The 19,969-nt window shown below is 42.5% G+C and overlaps 1 protein-coding gene across 2 annotated transcripts in view; it reads left to right on the top strand.

Annotated features, from left to right (window-relative positions):
* BCL7A (BAF chromatin remodeling complex subunit BCL7A) overlaps positions 1-8,079 on the top strand; it is a 37,453-nt gene extending 29,374 nt beyond the window's left edge. For both annotated transcript variants that reach the window (XM_068244838.1, XM_068244829.1), the window contains one exon: positions 1,578-8,079. In XM_068244838.1, the coding sequence (XP_068100939.1) occupies positions 1,578-1,655 (78 nt within the window). In that variant the 3' untranslated portion in view covers positions 1,656-8,079. The remainder of the gene's footprint in view (positions 1-1,577) is intronic.
* Positions 8,080-19,969: the final 11,890 nt, after the last annotated feature.

Below are 19,969 nucleotides of genomic sequence, written 5' to 3'. Positions count from 1 at the left end.
AAATGAAATTGGAACTTACCTGGAGCTTCCTCCAGCCCCCCGTAGCCTGTGAGGTTCCCCGGCATCCTCTTCTTCCCTTTCTTGGTCCTGCTGGCGGCTCTGGTAATCCGAGAACTTTGGCTGAAGTCGCGTGTGTGCGCCATCACGCTGATCACTATAACAGTTCTACACATGCAAGGTTCAGTCTTTAGAGAACCGCACATGCGCAGGACTCATACGGCAACCAGTGTGACGCATGGTGCACGCTGGGGCCCACACGCCGGATTACCAGAACCACCAGCGGGACCAGGAAAGGGAAGAAGAGGATGCTAGGGGGCTCGAGGAAACCCCAGGTAAGTCCCTATTTTATTTTTTGGCCACTGCTCAGGGTCCATTTAAGGCACACATGCCATGAGATGAAGCTACCTGAGATAAGCACAGAGGTATGTTCATGCTGGATCCATATACTGCACCTCTGTGTGGTGTTCTTTCCTCGTTGTCCATGGTGCCTGTAAATCACTTCTTGAAAATGTTGACTTTTGGCTGAAGTCCAATGATCAGACAGGAAGAAGCAGGCTTGCTGTGATGGTTCCCTCCTATTATCCTCACATTCCCATCTCTTCCCCACCCCATTCGCTCCCTTTAAGAGAAGGAAATAAAAGGGTGATAGAAGGGAACATCACTGCAAGCCTGCCTCTTCCTGTCTGAAAAATGAGACTTTTACCTAAAGTCAGATTTTCAAAGTGATTACAGGGGGAAGGGGAGCACAATGGACGCACAGAGGTATAGGATCCAACATGAAGATATATCTGTGCTTAGGTAGTTTTATCTCAGGGCAGGATACTTTTACAATGAGCAATAGTAGCAACCACAATTTAATGTTTCCTTTATGTCCACATCAGATTGGTGGCTACAAAGCCAATCTTTAAAGCAGTGGTCCTCAAACTACGGGTCGAATGTGCTCCGCCCCCCCCCCCCCCGAGGCTTTTTCACTGGCCCCCAAACACAAAATGTATAACTTATAGATGTGGCCCACTGCACCTTTTAAATATCCTCAGCCAGCATATAGAATAGCAGTGTTGGCACCACCCATCCACATACTACAGCAAGCAGTCATTTGCTAGCTTCCAATTCTGCATCAGGTGACACTGCTGTCCAACTGGATGGCAGGTTGTCACCTGGATATGCTTAACTGGTGCACAAAGATGTTCTTCAGGTGCCGCATGACTGACTGGCTGCTGCTGGGAGTTCTCTGGGCATGATTGGGGGAAATAAATACCTAGATTCAATGTAATGTTTTTCAACATAATCTTATGCATGTTCTGTCAGCAGTCTGAGGTTTGACCCGGCCCTTCACCGAAAAGGTTTGGGGACCCCTGCTATTAGGAAACAAATTGCACATCTCTAACTGAATTGTTTACAAAGAAAACTCCCAGCTTTTACAAATCAGTTGGACAATGTTGAAAAGCAAAGTCTTTGTGGCACTCACTAGGTTGGGAAACTTGGAGTAAAAGGCATGATTTAGGCACTTCATGTTCCAAAGTCTTTTTCAGATGCTGGCTTTATATACATCAATAATTTCTCTCTAATGATTTCAGGATTCTGATGATGGTGCTGCTCCTCCAAGCAAAAAGGCAAAAACTGACAGTTCGGCACAGAACAGTGAAGCAGTCTAGACTATCCACCTAAACTTATTTTTTTTTTCCTTTTTTATTTGGGGTCGGTTTACTGTAAGGTACATTGGTTACTGCAGCTATAGGACAGCCTTACTGAAATCATCTGCGTCTCTCTTTAATGAGAATAGGACTCTTTTTATCTTCTCAACCTACAAAGCAAAAATGCGACAATGCCTGGACTGGAGGCCAGGACTGGAGGAAGCGGGATATTTCTGTGAGAACTCAGAATACCAGAAGTGGTTGTACACACTCAGGAGGGTCTACGCACTGTTTTCTGTAGTCATTTTTACATTTGTGTTGCTGCTGTATATATGTTTTCCATTTTGCTATTTAACATGTAAGATATTTAAAGATGGTACCTGTTCTTAAGCCTCCATGTGAAAATTTCCATAATTTTTTTTTTGTTTTTTTTTGTTTTTAATGTGCCTTTTTGGTCTAGGAATTTTTATTTTAATATAAAGATCCACATACGGTGGATGAATATGTTAGTCTAATATTTGTAGGAATTTTTAAAAATCTTCATAAGCCATTTTCAAAAGTGGACTGAGCTGATTACTTTATCTGGAAAAATCTGAATGCGTTTATTGCTAAGCATTCATCTGGATCAATGCATTCCAATCCTACCTGCTTCTGCTAGTTTGCTTTTCTCTCTTGGACATCCTAATGCTCATAAAATCCCTGTAACCTCTTCCCTCTTTTCCAGGCAGCTATATACTCAATGTTTCATCCATATTTTTGGATCACTCTATGAAGATGTGGCGTTTGTTGGTCTTATTTTTTTTTCCGTTTTGTTTTATACAGATCAGCATTCTGTTTTCCCGTTTCAGTACTGTAATAGTGTGACTTGCCAGCCCCTTCACAGTTTATGACCAGTATATTTGTTTGCGCTTTGTGAATTTTTTTTGGTTAATACCCTTTACAGTAGATCAGCTTGTGTTTTCAGCCTTCAGCATCTTAGCTTGCTAAGCTCTTTTGTTTGAGTTACTCTAAGTGCTGCTGCCATACAGTGCATGCTCCATGCTCCATGTAGTGTTGTATGACTTCAGGAAGCTGAGGTGTGCACAGTTATGGTTGCAGCGCTTGTGCCTTGTGGGTGGGGAAGAAGTTAAGAATAACAAGCTAGTCAGCACTAAGTCCATTGGCTTGGCATTTTTTGGACAAACTTTAGGGCTCAGGCAACACTATAAGTACTTTTCTGAGTGCTTTTTGGCCTCCAGAGCTTTCTGAGGGCTTTTTTAAAAAAAACTCCCATTGACTTGCATTGTAATCACGATCATTTATCGCCATCACGATTTTAGTGAAAGTCAATGGGAATGTTTTTCAAAAGCTCTCAGAAAGCTCTGGAAGCCAAAAAGCGCTTATAGTGTGTCTGAGCCCTTATAGAAAAATATGCAGTCCCTCCAATAACGACCACCTCTAAAATGTTTTATTTTGATTTTAAAGATTTAAAAAAAAATTAACTTTTTAGTGCAGACAATTAGCCAATACCAAATGTTTTTATTTACAAAATGTAACCTGTAGGTGGCAGTTGCTTCCCTATCCTGTCTTGCAGAAGCAGGTTATTTTTGAGGAGAACTAAACTGCAGGACTGATAAATTGCATACAGATGCTATACTTTCATTGTCAGATGATCGTTTTGGGCAAAAAAGCTAGAGCCAGTATATGTTGCACCAGTGATCCAGCACTACATATTACTGAATGATAAACTGCCAAAATGACTGATATTCAGCATCCCCAACTCATCCTGCAGACTTTACAGTGATTATTTAGAAAAGTATCACCTCGAACAAGCTCAGACCATTGTTCCTGACAACAGTTAGTTATAGGGGATCTGTGGGGGCTTTCACCTAGCTGATATTGCTTAGTAATTACGAGCTCCTATTATACACTGATTTATTATACAGTCTTTACTACACAGCAGCAAATCAGGATTTTCTGCTTACAAAAACATTTAGTTCCACCAGCAGTGGGGCTTAAACTTTAATTTGATTCTTTTTGTTTTTTAGAATTGGATTTTAAAAAAATTCTATAAACGTAATTTAACCAATAATGAGTTACTAAACATTTAAAAGTGAACCTGGCAGCTGCAGTAAGGCTGCTTCCACACAGGGATGTTACAGGCGCACGTTAGTGCAGCCTGTAACGCTCCCCAACTCACAGCAATACAAAGTCAATGGGGCTGTTCACACTGCCCACGTTGCATGTAACGCTGCACGTTCTTCAGAACGTGCAGCATACTATAGCGTTCCAGCGGCTTAAGCCGCGTTAGACTGTTTGCACATGCTCAGTGTTGGGGCGGAGAGGAGGCGGGGAGAGGCCGCTACGTAGCCGCGCACATGGCTACTCAATATGCACTGCACTGGTGGCTGCTGATTGGCTGGCGGTACCACGTGATGCGGAGTGTTTCACTCTGCATCACGTGGTCCCGCCGGCCAATCAGCGCCACTCTCACTGCCCTAATGCGGAAAGAGCCGCTTAACGCGGCTCACTCAACGTCCTCTACCAACACCGGCAGGCGTTGCGTTAGGGGACGTTATGCGACCATAACGTCCACTATAACGCAACGTCCCGGTGTGTAACTAGCCTAAAACTCCTATGTTTAAAAATTCTGTATGTATCATAAGGTGCTTCAATGTGTTATTACACTAGCAACCTTTCTTCTTGCCACATCAGATCTGCTTATTCCAGTGTTGCTACTCGCTGTGTGCCTTGCATTATTTACATGGCTTACCTTCCTGGCCTGGCTTTCCTCCTCTCCTCTCCAGTAGGAGAGTGTCAGAGTGGCATACACCGTAGCATCCTGTTGAATAGGAGGATGGAAGTAGAAATCGGAATTTGGTTGTGTGTGATGGTGTTAAAGCAAGGCGATCTTAGGCCCAGTGCACACCAAAAACCTCTAACAGATCTGCAAAACGCGAGAGGTTTTTGAAGCAGATTTCAGAGCAATCCTAGGCAACATGCCTAGCGGTTTTTGGAGCGTTTTTGTGTAGCAATGTCCAATATTGTTACAGTAAAGCTGTTACTGAACAGCTTCTGTAACAAAAATGCCTGGAAAACTGCTCTGATCTAGCGTTTTTCAGAGCGGTTTTCCACTTTCCTATACTTAAGTATTGAGGCAAAAATGCCTCAAATCTAAATAAGTGCAGCCCCTGAGTTTGCGTTTGTGGAAAAAAACGAACCGCTCTGGTGTGCACCATCCCATGTACTTTCATTAGCCAACTGGTTTTCCTCCTGCAAGCGTTTTAAAACACGCTCCAGAACCGCTCTGGTGTGCACCAGCCCTTAGACTGCTTTTTATTATTTGTTTTGTTTTAGTTACACATTGCAGCATAACAACCCTCTTTACTTAAATATTATAGCTATTACATTAAGTGTAAGTCATTCACACAAGCAACATTTAAAATACAGGTGAAACAAATTTGAGTGCCAGAGGAACCATTCTGTTTCCTACTTAGATTCAAAATGGGAACTTTGGAGGTACTGTAGGAGCTCTGTGTTCCCTGAACTATCCATACCTTCAGTGGAGCAGATGCCCAAAAGTGTCTGTACAAATATGTGAAAGATTATGCCATGCAAAATTGAGCCTAATGGGGGTATCCCATTTCCTGTTTTGAGTGGCTGCACAAGACTATGGAAACAGAATCCATGTGGCAGATATAGAGCACTGGGGCAATGACAGGTCTGTTATTACTGTGCCAGAGCCTCCATCTCCATGATGTCCATTGCGTTTCTGTAACGCAAAAAATAAACTTGGAATAGTTTTTATCAGACAGTGGATGCATTTCCAAAGAATTGTATGCATTGTTCCTCAGTGTAGTGGGTAACGCTGCAGTTGACCACCAGGGTGCAGTGTGTCCATGCTATGTGGATATGCTTCCAATCTGGCATGGTGTAAACTGGCCTTGAGGGATGTGGCTCCAGCAGCATTTTATCTAGTAATGGTGCAGGACATCACTAGGCAGTGTTAGGACAGTGTATATAAAGTACATTTGGCCAATACCTTCCTGACAAGTGGCCAGTAAGTGAGGAATCAGCCGTGTGTGATGGCCCTAATTGTGAGGGTTATTTTTTCCTATAATGCAGCTCTGTATTTGGCATAATAGCTGAAAGTAGAATTGGTTAAAAGCCAAAGTACACATTGGAGTACGCTTCATACTTAAAATGATTGAACTTGCATTTAGACTAAAATTTGCTTGTTAAAAGACTATTGGGGCTGAAATTACAGTCTAAAAGAATAGCTAACCATTTTAAATTGGAAAATGTGGTGGTTCGTTGGGTGAAATTTAGATTCCTGAAAATTTATTTTTAAAGTGTTCATTTTTTTTTTTTTAGCCAAGTGTAGGGCCTGTCTAGTTGTACTGCTTGTGGGGTCACTTGTGTAGAGTGATGATGTTGTAGCAAAACTGAGCTGGTAAGAAAGAGGAAAGAACTTGTTTTACATGAACTGCTTTCTATGAAGAGGTATAGAAAGTGCTGTACTCCACAAATTCCTGTTGCATTAGCCTGATGTGCACTAAACGGTTGCAGGCTTGTGTTTGAATTCCTATAGGCATTTGCACCTCCTTTGCACTGTTGTATAAAACGGTCCCCCCCCTTCTTTCTGTGTATTTCCCAGAAGTGAATTGGTCACTGTCACCACGCTCCTTAGCACAGATGACAGCTGGGATCACAGCCCAGCACTATAAACTGGCAGTGCGTTTTGCTATGTCCAGGTATTCAAATTCTGCAGTTGACGTTTGGCGATTGATTACTGCATGGTGTCAGATGGCTGTGCTGCTATTTTCCTTGTGTAAAAATCATTGTAAGCTCCTGAGGTAAAGATTGGTCACTATACAGCCCTGATGGTTTTACATATACGTAGCAACAAAACACTCTTCCATGTCTAGTCTATACCAGCTGAATTACCATGATCTTTTATATTTAGGTACACAAGTCAGCTGCAGCCTTCCACATATATGGACTGTTTTCTAATCTGCACATACACAATGAATTTTCAGGGTGGTGGTGACTTTTCCATTAGGAATATACCTCAAGACATCACAATTGTAAATTTTCTATGTATATATGAAATTGAGTGGCGGTATCATCACTAATGCATCATCCAAATCTAGTAAAATTCTGTCTGAGATATGAATGTATCTGCTGTGTTACACACTATCCATGTCCACAAATGAAGAGTACCAGAGAGGGCTCAGAACACGTAAATGAAATTGCTGCATGAAATCGTTGCTGGTGTATTCAATTTAACTGAAATCAGAAAGTTTAGATGTCTGTTTACTTGAATTAGTACAAACATCCACTTTATTTGTTTTTTTTTTTTTGTGTGTTTTTTTTTAAACTCTAAGAAATTCTATACCATTGTGTTACAGCAAATGGTACACTGGTGGAAACAAGAATTCCCCTTTTTAGCAAGAAAAAATGGATCATTGTTCTCATATTCTGAATATTTTTTTCCCTTGATGGAGTTTGCTTGGAGCCTGAAATAATATGAAAGATCATTGAACAAAATACAAATCTATATATACAAGGCGGCTAGGCACACCTTAGCACTGTAGACTGGATTTGCACATAGACTTGTGCAAATGACTGTCCTGCCCATTGAACAAGCTTTCAAATGCCAGTATATCAACTGACCTTCCTTCTGTTTTTGATTGGCCCAAATCCAAGCTGATGTAGGAGGAACTACAAGGGGAGCAGCCCTATGAGGGGCCCTAAACTACTTGCCTTTGCTTCTCCAATACTGGGTTCCAGTCTCTAGATCAGGTGCTGTTGTGGCCACCATTGTTATGCATAGGATAACTATAATGGCTACACCATTTTGAAGGTTAGCTTGATGAGCTTCAGTTTATATGTTTTTACGTGCTTGGTTGTAGATGACCAGATTTAGGGTCAGGTCTTCTGAACTGAAGGTCAAGCAGACCTTTAAGTTGAATTGTTAGCTGTAGATTTGTCTGCAATTCTGAAAATGGTCATAATTGGGCAACTTTTAAAGTATTTTTAAATGCAAGCATATACAGATATTAGGGGATGGCCATGAAGATGCAGATAATTCTAAGTAGCGGCTATATTTGATTAGTCAGTTTTCAAGCTGCGTATATTTGCGTTGTTTTCATCTTGATCATCTCTATTAGACATGCAAGTGTCCGTAAGCAGAGCTAATCTTGAAAGAGGCTGTTTATGAGCTTAGAACAATCGGGTCTCTTAGGCCTCTTTCAGACAGACATCTGAACTGCGTGCTTGCCGAGCAGTTCAGTCTCCCGTCTACCAGCTTTCCTTAGTAATAAGAAACTGAATAATATCAATGGGCAAACAGTCTTTTTTGCAATTGTAGGATATTGGGCTCGGTTCACTTAGACAAACGGCATGCCTTATCAGAATTAACACACTTGATCAGAGTTAACATGCCTTGTCAGCGTAGCATAGCGAGCGCTAAGAACTTATGCCTGCTAATTGGCAATGACGACAGCTCCACTCGTCTTGCCCTGAGCCCCTGCGGGTCCAATCATTTTAGAGGACATTATCCCCGCACTTTGGCCCAGTAGGCTGCTTGTCACTTGACAGGCAGCCTATTGGGCCAATCAAAGTGTGGGGATAATGTCCTTTAAAGTGACTGGACCTGCAGGGGCTCAGGGCAAGACGAGTGGAGCTGTCGTCATTGCCAATTAGCAGGCATAAGTTCTTAGCGCTCGCTATGCTACGCTGACAAGGCATGTTAACTCTAAGGCATGCTATTTGTCTTAGTGAATCAAGCCCATTGTATTTAATGTCATAGGTATACAGTGACCTAAAAATTGGATTCTTATAGCCATGCAATTCACAAGTCTGCTTAAGATGACCGCTTATTAAATTGACATTTAATATATTTTTTTCTAAAATATTTTAATCCGTACATTACTGTAAGAGCAATTTTCACTCTGTACAAAAACGTTATCAATGCTTGATACCACTGACCTATGTAGATTTTTCTCACAAATGCATCATGTTCTGGACGTTTAACTGATTTAACATTCTGCTATTTGTAACTTTTCTCTTGTATTTATTCCATTGGTAGCTATGGGTTGTACAGTGTACAACAATTTCTTTTCAAAATAAAACTACAGAAACTTGTTTATGGATTATCATTTGTACTTCCGTCTGTATCTCATTAAATTCTGAATTATACGCTGGGGGTTGCAGTGCAGTTCCTGGAAAAACAGGATCTCAACTGAATGGAGGGGAAAGTCCTATTGCATGTTATGCCTGTGCTGCAGCGTGGTGTATACAGTGCATGGGAAGTATGCTTCACCGCAACTGTTACTGTGTGTTATACAGTACGCATTGTGATATTGGCAACACATCCTTTACACCACACTGGACGCATCATGGCAATACAATGGTATTGGTTTAGTAATGCAAGCGCTTTTTTGGTACAGTTAACGTTTTAAGTCAAACTAATCTTCGCCCCCCCCCCCCCCAAGAAACTCTACTCCAAAACAGTCAATCGCTAGGCTCACCTAGAAAATTGCTAGGCACATGCCTGAAATCGCTCTGAAAAGATGCTTCAAAAACGCCATAACAGTTGCAATTACGCTAGTGCTTTTAGGTGTGCACCAGCCCTTATATTGTCTGATTCAATGCATTACTGTGAAAGTAGCGCAATTTTGTATAAAAACTAAGGTAGCCATTTAATTTTTCTAGTTTAGTGCCTATTCTGCGGTATCAGTGTTTACTGTCCTTCTGACTCTAGTAAATATGCAATTAGGTATTGCTAAATTCTTCTTCTTGAGCTAAGTAATTAGCATAAGAGACAAAACTAGCCCCCCAAAAATAGAACTTAGGGCCCTTTTCCATTAGCTAACTCTCGCATGAAGCGTTTTTGCGCACGCGTTAGGTCGCTTGGCATGACGGGAAGGTGCGATGCATACATATCGGCGCTAGTTATAATTCATCTGATGGGTACCGGCTTCGTCGTAAGATTAAAAGTTCCCAGATGTGTTACAACGTAACGCTCTGGAATGCTTTGTCTAATACACGTGTCAAACTCCAGGCCTGGAGGGCCAGATCCATGCTGGTGTTTAGGATGGACTGAGCAAGAAAGTAATGTGTTCTACCTGATGGACCACACCTTTCCTGATTCAGACCCATCAATTCATTTGAGCTGTATAAAAAAAAAAATGTGTGAGGATCTCGGCCCTCGTAGGACCGGTTTGACATACCTGGTCTAATATGAACAGTAACATGAATCAGAAGACTTTTATGCTGCCTTTCTTACCGCATCCTAGGTACGTTCCATCAAAACGGATGGAATAGCTCCTAGTGTGAAAGAAACCTTAGACCTTTTAACCCACTAGCAGTGCCTTTCTAAGCCTTTTTGTAAGCGCTTGTGATTGGAAAACCTCTTGATAATGTAATGCTACGTGTGTGATCCCACTTGATGTGATTTTTTTTTTTTTGATTTTTTTTTTTTTTTTTTTTTTTTAATCCCTCATAGCATTACATTAGCAAAAGCTTTACAAATCACAAGCGCTTAGAAAAGCACTTTTAGTGGGTCTCAGGCCTTACAGCTCTTATATTTTTTTTGTGAGTACATTCACTTGAATAATATTAGGTAAAAAAGGAGATTACTAGAACAGAATGTTACATGGCCAAATGTTTGCAGACATTCCTGATTGTTTTGCGGTTTCAGTCAGGTCTTTGAGCAGGAGCCTAAAACCAAGCAATTCTATGTATCGGAAGGCATACTCCTATCTAAGCATGCTCCTAAGGAAGGCACGCTCCTTACATAGCACCGAGCGCTGCTATGTAAGGCATGCATTAGTGGCCGTTTCTTCACATTATGGTGTGCTGCTTAAAGAGACTCTGAAGTGAATAAAAATTGCTATTTTTACCTTCTAGTTCGCTTCAGTATTCTCATTAGATGTAAACCACTGCAAAACTAGGGCTTTAAATCCCGGGGCGAACATCCACGACTATCTTGGTCGTGGATTGTGCTGCCCTGAGAGGCAGAGCTTTCTGCTGTAGCTCTGCCTCTCCTGACCAATCGCCATGCGGATCTCCGCCTCTCCCCCGCCCCTCGCTGTGAAGGAAGAGTGAGAGGGGTGGGGAGAGGCGGCGATTGACATCAGTAGAGGCAGAGCTGCAGCTGAAAGCTCTGCCTCTTTCAGGAAGCGCCGGCCGGATTGCCCCCCTGGGATTTGGGGGGGGGGGGTCTAAAGCCCTCGTTTTGCAGCGGTTTACATCTAATGAGTACTGAAGTGAACTAGAAGGTAAAAATAGCAATTTTTGTTTGCTTCAGTCTCTTTAACAGTGCAGCTTAATGACTCAAGCCCATATAGGGTCAGACTCTAATCAGCTAATTAATCCAAAATACCTGCAAAGGGTCTCTGAGCCTAACTGACATAAATTAACTTTTGCACGATATTCTAGTTTTTTGAGTTTCATCTGTAAATATAAAAAAATATCTTCTAGTTCTCTCAGGTAGCCAACTTATTCATCTGGCTGCTGGGTTTGTATGATTGTATCTGACCTTATTTAAATTAGTACACTTTTAATGTTAAATATAATTTCCTGTCCACTTTTTCCAATTTACTAAATACTTGAAATTTAAGGAATTGTTCATAAAAATTGTACTATTAATGGGGACCCTATATGCAGATTTTTTTCCCCCTCTAGTGTAGAGCTTGGTGATGTTTCTTAATGGCACTTCCATGTAGCACAACCTTTCCAGCATGTTGGTAAATATACTGACCTAGAAATCCAATTATGATTTTTTTTTTATGGGTTTTGAGTAGGGGTGGTGAGTATTGTGAACATCATCATCTTCTTTGTTTGGGAGTCTTTGGTAATTCTGATTTGGAGGTAGCTGTCTTTTCACTAAGGATTTTGTAATTTTTTTCCTGCAGTACGTTCCATGTGTTGACACCTCTGCTGTTCAGGTGTGTAACTAGAATGGGGTTATCAAGCAATGCTAATGCAATTTTTACATCCTATCGACAGGGGATCGGAGGGGAAGTTGTACTGTGTGTACATGTCCAAATGGCTCTCAATCGATTTTTCCAATAACTTTGCAAAATCGAACCCTTTCTCGATCATAGATTGGACCTATTAGAAATAATCTCCCAATTCCTGTCAATCGAATAGGAAGATGCATTGTGTATTCCCAGCATTTTGAGGTAGGAGTGTAAATATTGGTCTTTACAAATATGTAAACTGCTGCATGAGGACTTGACTTGTATGCCTTTAAGTTCCAACAATACAAGAAGTATGAGCTTTACAAGCAAAAGGCAGTTAATGAAAACCTTTGTATTTGGAAACCTGCAACCTTCTTGATGTAGAAGTTGCCTAAAACTTGGAATTTTAATTGAAATAATGTTGTCCTTTTACAGCATACTGCATTCAAACAGTTCCCTGTGTGTTTTAATTCACCCAAGTTGCTGTCTTCCTTCTGATGCGCTCCATGCTGGGTTCCATCCTCATAGTGGAAATTCCGGTTTAGGAGGCTGAAGTGTAAGAAGATGTAATGTGACATTGGAGCACAATGGAAGAGAGGCGACATCATAGATGAGTTATCCCTGCATTCAGAGCCCTCACCCCCTGCACCCTGGGATGATTTAGAGAAATTAGTCTGTTATGGTCAGCAGCTGGCTGGGCCCTCTGGGTGCCTTGTGCATTGCCAGTACCCCTTGAAAGAAAAATATTGTGATGCCACTCAAGATAAAGTCTAGCCCTGCCCAGGCCTTACTTATAGCCTGGGTATACACTGAAATTATGAGTTTAACTGGATTCTGAGGTGAGAGGCCATTGTGCTGCGCCGCCACATTGTCATTTCTCTGGTGCTTTCACATTGAGTGTGATGTGGTGGGTTCAGATAAGTGTTCCCTGTATAACCATACATTGTACCATATGCCTCACTGTATGGTTGCACTGTGAAGTGTTACTGCATAATACATTTCAGCGATGTTGTGTTCTTATTGCAACGCAACTGACTTGGTGTGAGAGGGCCATTAAACCAGATCAGTTGCTTGGCAGTCAGCATCAGCAGTGTTTTAGCTATATTGTAGACCCTGAACAAGCATGCAGATCAAGGGCTCAGATTGCAGCCTGACTAGATTAGCTGCATGCTTGTTTCAGGTGTGCAATTCAAAGTATTAGTGGCAAATGATAAGCAGGACAGACTTTTTGCATTGTTCAAAAGGAAATAAATATGTTTGCCTCCATATTCCTCTCACCTTAGGTTTGCTTTAGTAGAGGTCTTAAGTAAATCTAGATTGATATTGGTAAGGATATATAATATGATGTAGATCAGTGTTCCCCCAACCCTGTCCTCAAGGCCCACCAACAGTGCATGTTTTTTTGGAAATCCACACAGGTAGTTAATCAGCTCTGCGGAGACACTAATTAACCCACCTATGAATGTTTGTGGTTTTCTGCAAAACGTACTGTTGGTGGGCCTTGAGGAAAGGGTTAGGGAGCTCTGATGTAGATACCTACATCCCATCAGTGTTCCCCAACCCTGTCCTCAAGGCCCACCAACAGTACATGTGTTATAGAAATCTACAGAGGTAGTTAATCAGCTCTGCTGAGACACTAATTACCTCACATGTGATTGTGTGTGGTTTCCTGCAAAATATGTACTGTTAGGCCTTGAGGACAGGATTTGGGAGCTCTGATGTAGATGATGCCTACATCATTTACATGATGATTCTACTCCATCTGACCTGCACACAACCTCTCCAATCCAACGACACCTGGCTGTGAAAATTAACCATGACACCTATTTTGTTTACATTCTGTGACCAATGAGAATATTTCTGCTGGTCAATAGGAATTCCAAATTTGTTTATGCTGTTAAAATTGGCATTTGTATACTGCACAATACGGCTGCTATACTGAATGTTTGTAACTTCATTGTTTACTTTTAACTATCCATAATGCAGAAGAAAACGCTAACACACAATCATTCACTAATGAGTAAGCATCATAGTTTACCAAGCAATGTACTTTAGAAAGGAAATTGCATACTGTAATCCTTTCCTTAACCTTGCCCGAAACATGGTTCTGTGTTAGCCATCTGTGTCCGTCTATTCTTAGCTTCACTTTCTCTTCTAATATGCAGGGGAGCAAGGGAATGTCCTGAGGCACATGTCATAACCAAGTGATTCACAGAATGTGTCTAGATGCAATATTTGGAATGCATGCACATTAGGTTCCATCTACCATTAGGATACATTGTTGCAGCTGTGTTTGCACACAGTAGCTAAGGACAGATCAGGCCAACTGCACAAGGAGCTACCTAGTCTGATATTGTCTTACCAGAAAGACCAAACCCAACCACAGCATATTACTGAATATTAAAGCTTCACAGTGCTCAGTTGCGTTGCAGAATAATTCTGCATGCCAATTTACTGCCCATGCCCATACAGTTCTATGGGGTTGTTCACAGTACTGTATTGTAACTGATTATGTTATTCTAACTCGCTGCATGCAGGCTGTGTATTAACCACTTCGCATCCAGACCTTGTTTTCCCCTTATTGACCAGAGCAGTTTGGACACTTTAGCGGTGTCCCTTTTTAATCAGCCATAACTTTATCCTTACTCATGACACCTAACTGATCTAGGTATCGTTTTTTTTCAGGACAAACTAGACATTCATTGGCGGGTATTTTATCCCTAGACCAAAAACGTTTTCTATGCATTTTAATGGGAAAAAGAGGGGGGAAATGAAAAAATGCATTGTTTTCTCAGTTTTTATCAATTCCAGTTTAAAAATAAAAAGTACCACAGGAGATAAAAACATGTCACTAGTATTATGTCACCCAGTATTGAAAGCAAAATATGTCCCAAGTATCAGACCCCCCTTATAGCCAGATGTGTCCCCCATATCAGTCCCCCAGTATAGCCCAATGTGTTCTCTGTGTTTGGCACCTCCCAGCATAGATAGATTGTATCTCCAGGATTGCTGCCCCTCATGTGTCCATATGTGTCCCCAGGAATAGTGGTCCCCCATTATAGCCAGATGCGCCCTCAGGATTTGCAGGTGCACCCAGGATTAGGCCCCCCCCCCCCCCACCATTATAGCCAGATCTGCCCCCAGTATAAAATTATACATTTGAAAAAAAAAATGTGGCCCCTCATACTTTATCCCCCCCCCCCCAGCTGCACATTTTGCCCCCCACCAGGGGTCCACACACCCCCATTAGACCCAGCCAGATGCTCCCCCCCCCCTCCCAGGCAGCCCCCTCGGTGGCCAGATCGCTATAAAAAATAAGAAAGCAGCCTAACTCACCTTATCTCGTTCCAGCGATCAGCCTGCAGCCCAAGCCTCCAATCGCCGCTCTGCACCCAGCCCTGTGATGCCGGTTACCGGGTCCCGGCTTGATGATGTCATCAAGCCGGGACCCGGCTATTCAGCATCACAGGGCTGCGTGCAGAGCGGGGATCGGAGGCTCGGGCTGCAGGCTGATCGCTGGATCAGGAAAAGGTGAGTCAGACTGCTTTTTTATCATTTTTTTTTTAGCAGATCCGACCACGGAGGGGGAGAGATGAATGATCACGCTGTTTGCTACAGCGGTGATCGTTCATCCGCGGGGGGGTCACTAATTGGCTACAAGGGAACATTTTCCTTTTCACCAATTAGTATTGCAGCTGTTAGTGCCGGGAGGTGTGCTCTGAAGCGCACCTGTTCCTGCACAACAGGGCTGCAAGCAGGTCAGTATATCTACGTCGCTGTGGCTTGGAGAGAGCCACGGCTGACGTAGATATACTGTAGCAAAGGACAAAGTGGTTAAAGTGTATGTCCAGTCTCCATTGCAGTTCACACACAACTTTAATGCGTGTGTAATGTTACTGCACACTGTGAATCCAGCCTTAAAGGAAAACTATTGATTAACTTGTTTTTTTTTTCATCCTGGGATTCAGAGAGTTCCTGAAGTGCTGGTAAATGTATACATTTCACTTGCTTATCTCTTAATTACTGTATCAAATTAATTTCACTCTTAACTGACTGCATTGTGTGTGAGAGAAAGTTATCAGCAGCTGCCTGTGTCCTGTGTCTCTGACTGCAGTGCCTGAAGAGAGCAGAGGAAATGTAACTTGTTATAAACATTTGTAAGGACTTGTTCAAACTATGAGCACTTTTCATTTTTTATAAGCGCTTACGATTTTAAAAGCGTTTGAGCAATGTTTTTCAATGTGAGTATTCTGACATGAGTGATGAGCTTTCTTTCCAATCGCAGACGTGGCTCCTGCACCATTTCCTTAGCGTTTGTGCTTCAATACAAAAAATAGGGAAATTGCAAAGCGCTTTGAAAAGCGATTTGGTGTGAGTTTTTAAAAATAAATGCATTGTATTTATTCAGTTCCAAGTCAAATAGTTCATTTCCTGATTTCAAAGATTTTGATACAGTAAAGAAGCATTCCAAAACAGTGGAACACAACTTGAAAGTTACACCAAAGCATTGAACAGATTTATATTGAAAATTCTAGAGATAATCTAGGCTACTCTCCTAGATGCTAGCATCCCTCACAATACCAAACTTGATCTACATTACCCAGAACACACACCCACTATACTATATTCCAATCTGTAACCACCAGAATATCTATCCCAGGCCCAAACTCCACAATAGCAAGAGACCAAGATATTTCATTATATTTTTCAGACAAATAGCTTTATGCCTCACCAATGATTTAGCGTTTGTTTGTGTATCCTTTTGTTATACGTAATTGGCAGGCAATTTATTTTTTTATTTGTAAATTTAAAAAAAAAAAGTGGTTTAAAAAAAAAAAAAAAAAAAAAAACCAAACATTTTTTCACTCAAAGGACATTCAAAAGGGGAAAATACAGTTTGGCTCCTGTCATCCAATGCAGTATACTATCTTTAACTTGTTTGTCTGTTTTCAATTGCAGGGGTCTCCAAACTTTTTTAGTCAAGGGCTGGGTCAACATACTTTAGACTGCTGGGGTGCCGGAGTGTACATAAAATGATGTAGAAAACAACATATTGAACCTACCAAATTTTTCGCCGTGTAAGACACATTTTTCTTCCCCCAAAATTATTTGGGAAAAGTGGGTGCGTCTTATGTGGCGAAGATACGGATTTTGGGATGCAGAGGTGCGCAGTTAAGCAGTATATACATTACCTGCTCCTGCCACCACGCTCCTGGCTCCAATCCTGCTTCGTGATCCTCTTCTTCTATCTACCGCTGCTGCAACCGCAAAACATCGCTGCCGGTCCTAATTAGCTGCGCAGGGATACGCTATCAGCACACCACGTGCACCGGGGTCACGCATGCATATACGTGACCCTGGTGCATGTGGTGTGCTGATAGCGTATCCCTGCGAGGCTAATTAGGACTGGCCAGCGATGATCGGCGGCTGCAGCGGCGGTAGATAGAAGAAGAGGATTGCGAAGCAGGATTGGAGCCAGGAGCAAGTAATGTATATAATGTACTCATGCTGCCTGCACTGGAGGACACACGTTCAAGGGGACACTGCCACAACAGGGAGACACTGCCATAACCGTAGGGAAAATGACACGGGGACACTGGCTTTAACAGGGGGACATGGCAGGCACAGGGGGCCACTGGCTCAACAGGGGGACACTGCCACAGAGGACACTGGCAGAACAGGGGAACACAGGAACAGCCAATTACTACACTGAGCACATAGGGGAACATAAGCAGGCAACATGAGAATAACCAATCATTACTCTGTCCCATTATGTGGTGTAATAGTATGTTGTGTAATCTTAAGAGGCCCCTGCATCATTCACACCTAGGTTTAGCTTTTTTTTTTCCCCCTGATTTTTGCCCTCTAAATCTGGGTGCACCTTATAGGCCGGATCGTCTTGTACGGCGAAAAATACGGTAGGTAGTGTAAACAGCACCTGCAACACAATCCCCCACACGCAAAGCAATACATGTTCAAAATACATACTAGATTTTCCAAAGTACCCCCAAAACAACCTCCTTTGCCCAGTAATTGCAAGGACTGCAAATTATCCACCCCTACACACACTGCTTTTATATCACCTCTAACCACCCCACCACCACCACAATGTTTTTGCGCACCAGACAGTGAAGCATACCCAGGTGACAACCTGCCATACAATTGGACAGCAGTGTCACCTAATGCGGAATTGGAAGCCTGCGAATTACTTCTTGCTGGCTTCCATGTGGAAAGGTGGTGCCAGCACTGCTGCCGCTTCTTGTGTGTGGAGGGCTGGTAAAAAAGCCTCAGGGGGCCACATTCGGCCCACAGGCCTTAGTTTGAGAACCACTGAATTAGAGGTTTCAAAACACAGGTAGTCCCCTACTTACAAAAAGGTTCCAGAGGTAGTCTGAGTATATTTGGCTGCAGCAGCCTTGCCTTGAGTTCTCATATAGGAGATAACTTGGATGGGACTGCTAAAAGGTTAAACTGCTGGGCGTTCTGATTCCCGCGGCCGAGTTTTTTTTCGCCCAATTTTTTTTTTATCATGAATCCAGCCTTAAAGGAAAACTATTGATTAACTTGTTTTTTTTTTCATCCTGGGATAACTAATAACGCTACATGTTACACACAAACCCAACGTGCGCACTGTGAATGACGCACAGGCCTAGTATTGCTGTGCGTTAGTCTGCGTTGAAACATTTTCTAACATGCGATTTTAACGGCGCACTGTGAAAAAGGCCTGAAAGGTAACTCGACCAGTTTGTAAGTAGGTGACTGCCTTTAAAGGAGAACTGTAGGGAGGCTGCCATGGTTATTTTTTTGTCTTTGTGCAATACCAGTTGCCTGGCAGCCCTGCTGATCTATGTGACTGCGATAGTGTCTGAATAACACCAGAAACAAGCATGCATCTAATCTTGTCAGTTCCGACATTAATGTCGGAAACACCTGAATTGTTGCATGCTTGTTCAGGGTTTTTGGCTAAAAGTATTAGAGACAGACGATCAGCAGGACAGCCAGGCAACTGGTATTGCACAAAAGGAAAAAAAAAACATGGCAGCCTCCCTACAGTTGTCCTTTAATGCTTTCCCAAAGAGAGCTTTGTAAAGAATGTCCATTCCTCCAAAAAAGGGATAGTTCTTAGTTATACACTGTTTTGCTCACACTGCAAGAGCTTTTTCTAAAAAAGTTTGATTTTAAAAGTTTTTGCTAATGTAATGCTATGTGTGTGTTCTCACTTTTATAAAAATCCCCCATAGCATTGCATTGGCAGGAGCATTTCAATACAAGTGGTTAAAAAGACCTTGCAGTGTGAAGCAGCCCTTGGGCCCGGAACTCTCTAGAGCTTTTTTTTTTTTTTTTTTTTAAGTTTAGGGAGCGCTTTCAATTGCTAGCAATTTCCCTAAACACTTTGCCAATGTAAATGGATGGGACAGATTACACTACAGCGATTGTGATTTAAGCAAATCGCAATCGCAGGACATGCAGCATTTTGGGAGCGTTTTCATTCTAATGAATTGTATAGGAGCAGGAAAATCGCTCCCAAAATTGCTTGCAAAATGCTATCACAAATCGCTAGCGAATACAGAACAAGCCACTTAAATGCAACTCGGCACTAAATCGCTAAAATACATTAAAAAACCCTGCTTCTTAGAAAGGTTCGTAAATAGTCAGGACCGTGGGGGGGGGGGGGGGGGGGGTTGACAGGCGGGGCATAACTATAAAACCATGGGGCCATTCTGTGAAATTTCATGGCCCCCTTAGGCTTTACCTAGCCCCGCAACTGTGAACAAGAGTGGTCAATTCCTCTCTGCTCCGCCCCTAACACACATTCAGTCCCCATTCTCTCTGATGGTTAGGTTGTAGTGGTCAGCAGGTAGAGATAGGCAGATTGTAGTAACCAGCAGATTGTACTGGCAAGCAGGTAGTGATAGGTAGATTATAGTGGCCCCCTGGGTGCTGTTACAGGGAGATGGAACACAAGGACAGGAAGAAGAAAGCAGTATGTACGCGCATGAAGGAACCCCAGCAAGTATTTGTTTACCTCTGCCAGTGTGTCCTCCCTCCTCCTACACCTGGCTATCTTTACTGTGTGCACCTATTCCTGGCCACCTATTACTAGATTAACCTATCCCTGCCTACCTATACTGCGGCCACCTGTTACTAGCTACACCTATCCTGGATACCTATACTTCGGCTACACCTATCCCTGGCTGCCTATACTGCGACCACCTATTACTAGATACATCGATCCCTGGCTACCTATACTGCGGCCACCTACTACTGGCTACACCCATCCCTGCCTACCTATTACTGGCTGCACCTATTCCTGGCCACCTATTACTGGCTACACCCATCCCTGGCTACCTATACCCAATTAAGGTTTAGGCACCACCGGGAGGT

Source organism: Hyperolius riggenbachi, chromosome 1 (genome assembly GCF_040937935.1).
Source record: "Hyperolius riggenbachi isolate aHypRig1 chromosome 1, aHypRig1.pri, whole genome shotgun sequence".
In the NCBI taxonomy this organism is placed as follows: Eukaryota; Metazoa; Chordata; class Amphibia; order Anura; family Hyperoliidae; genus Hyperolius; species Hyperolius riggenbachi.
The sequence above is the reverse complement of the archived record's forward strand: the minus strand, read 5'-3'. Positions and strand labels throughout refer to the sequence as shown.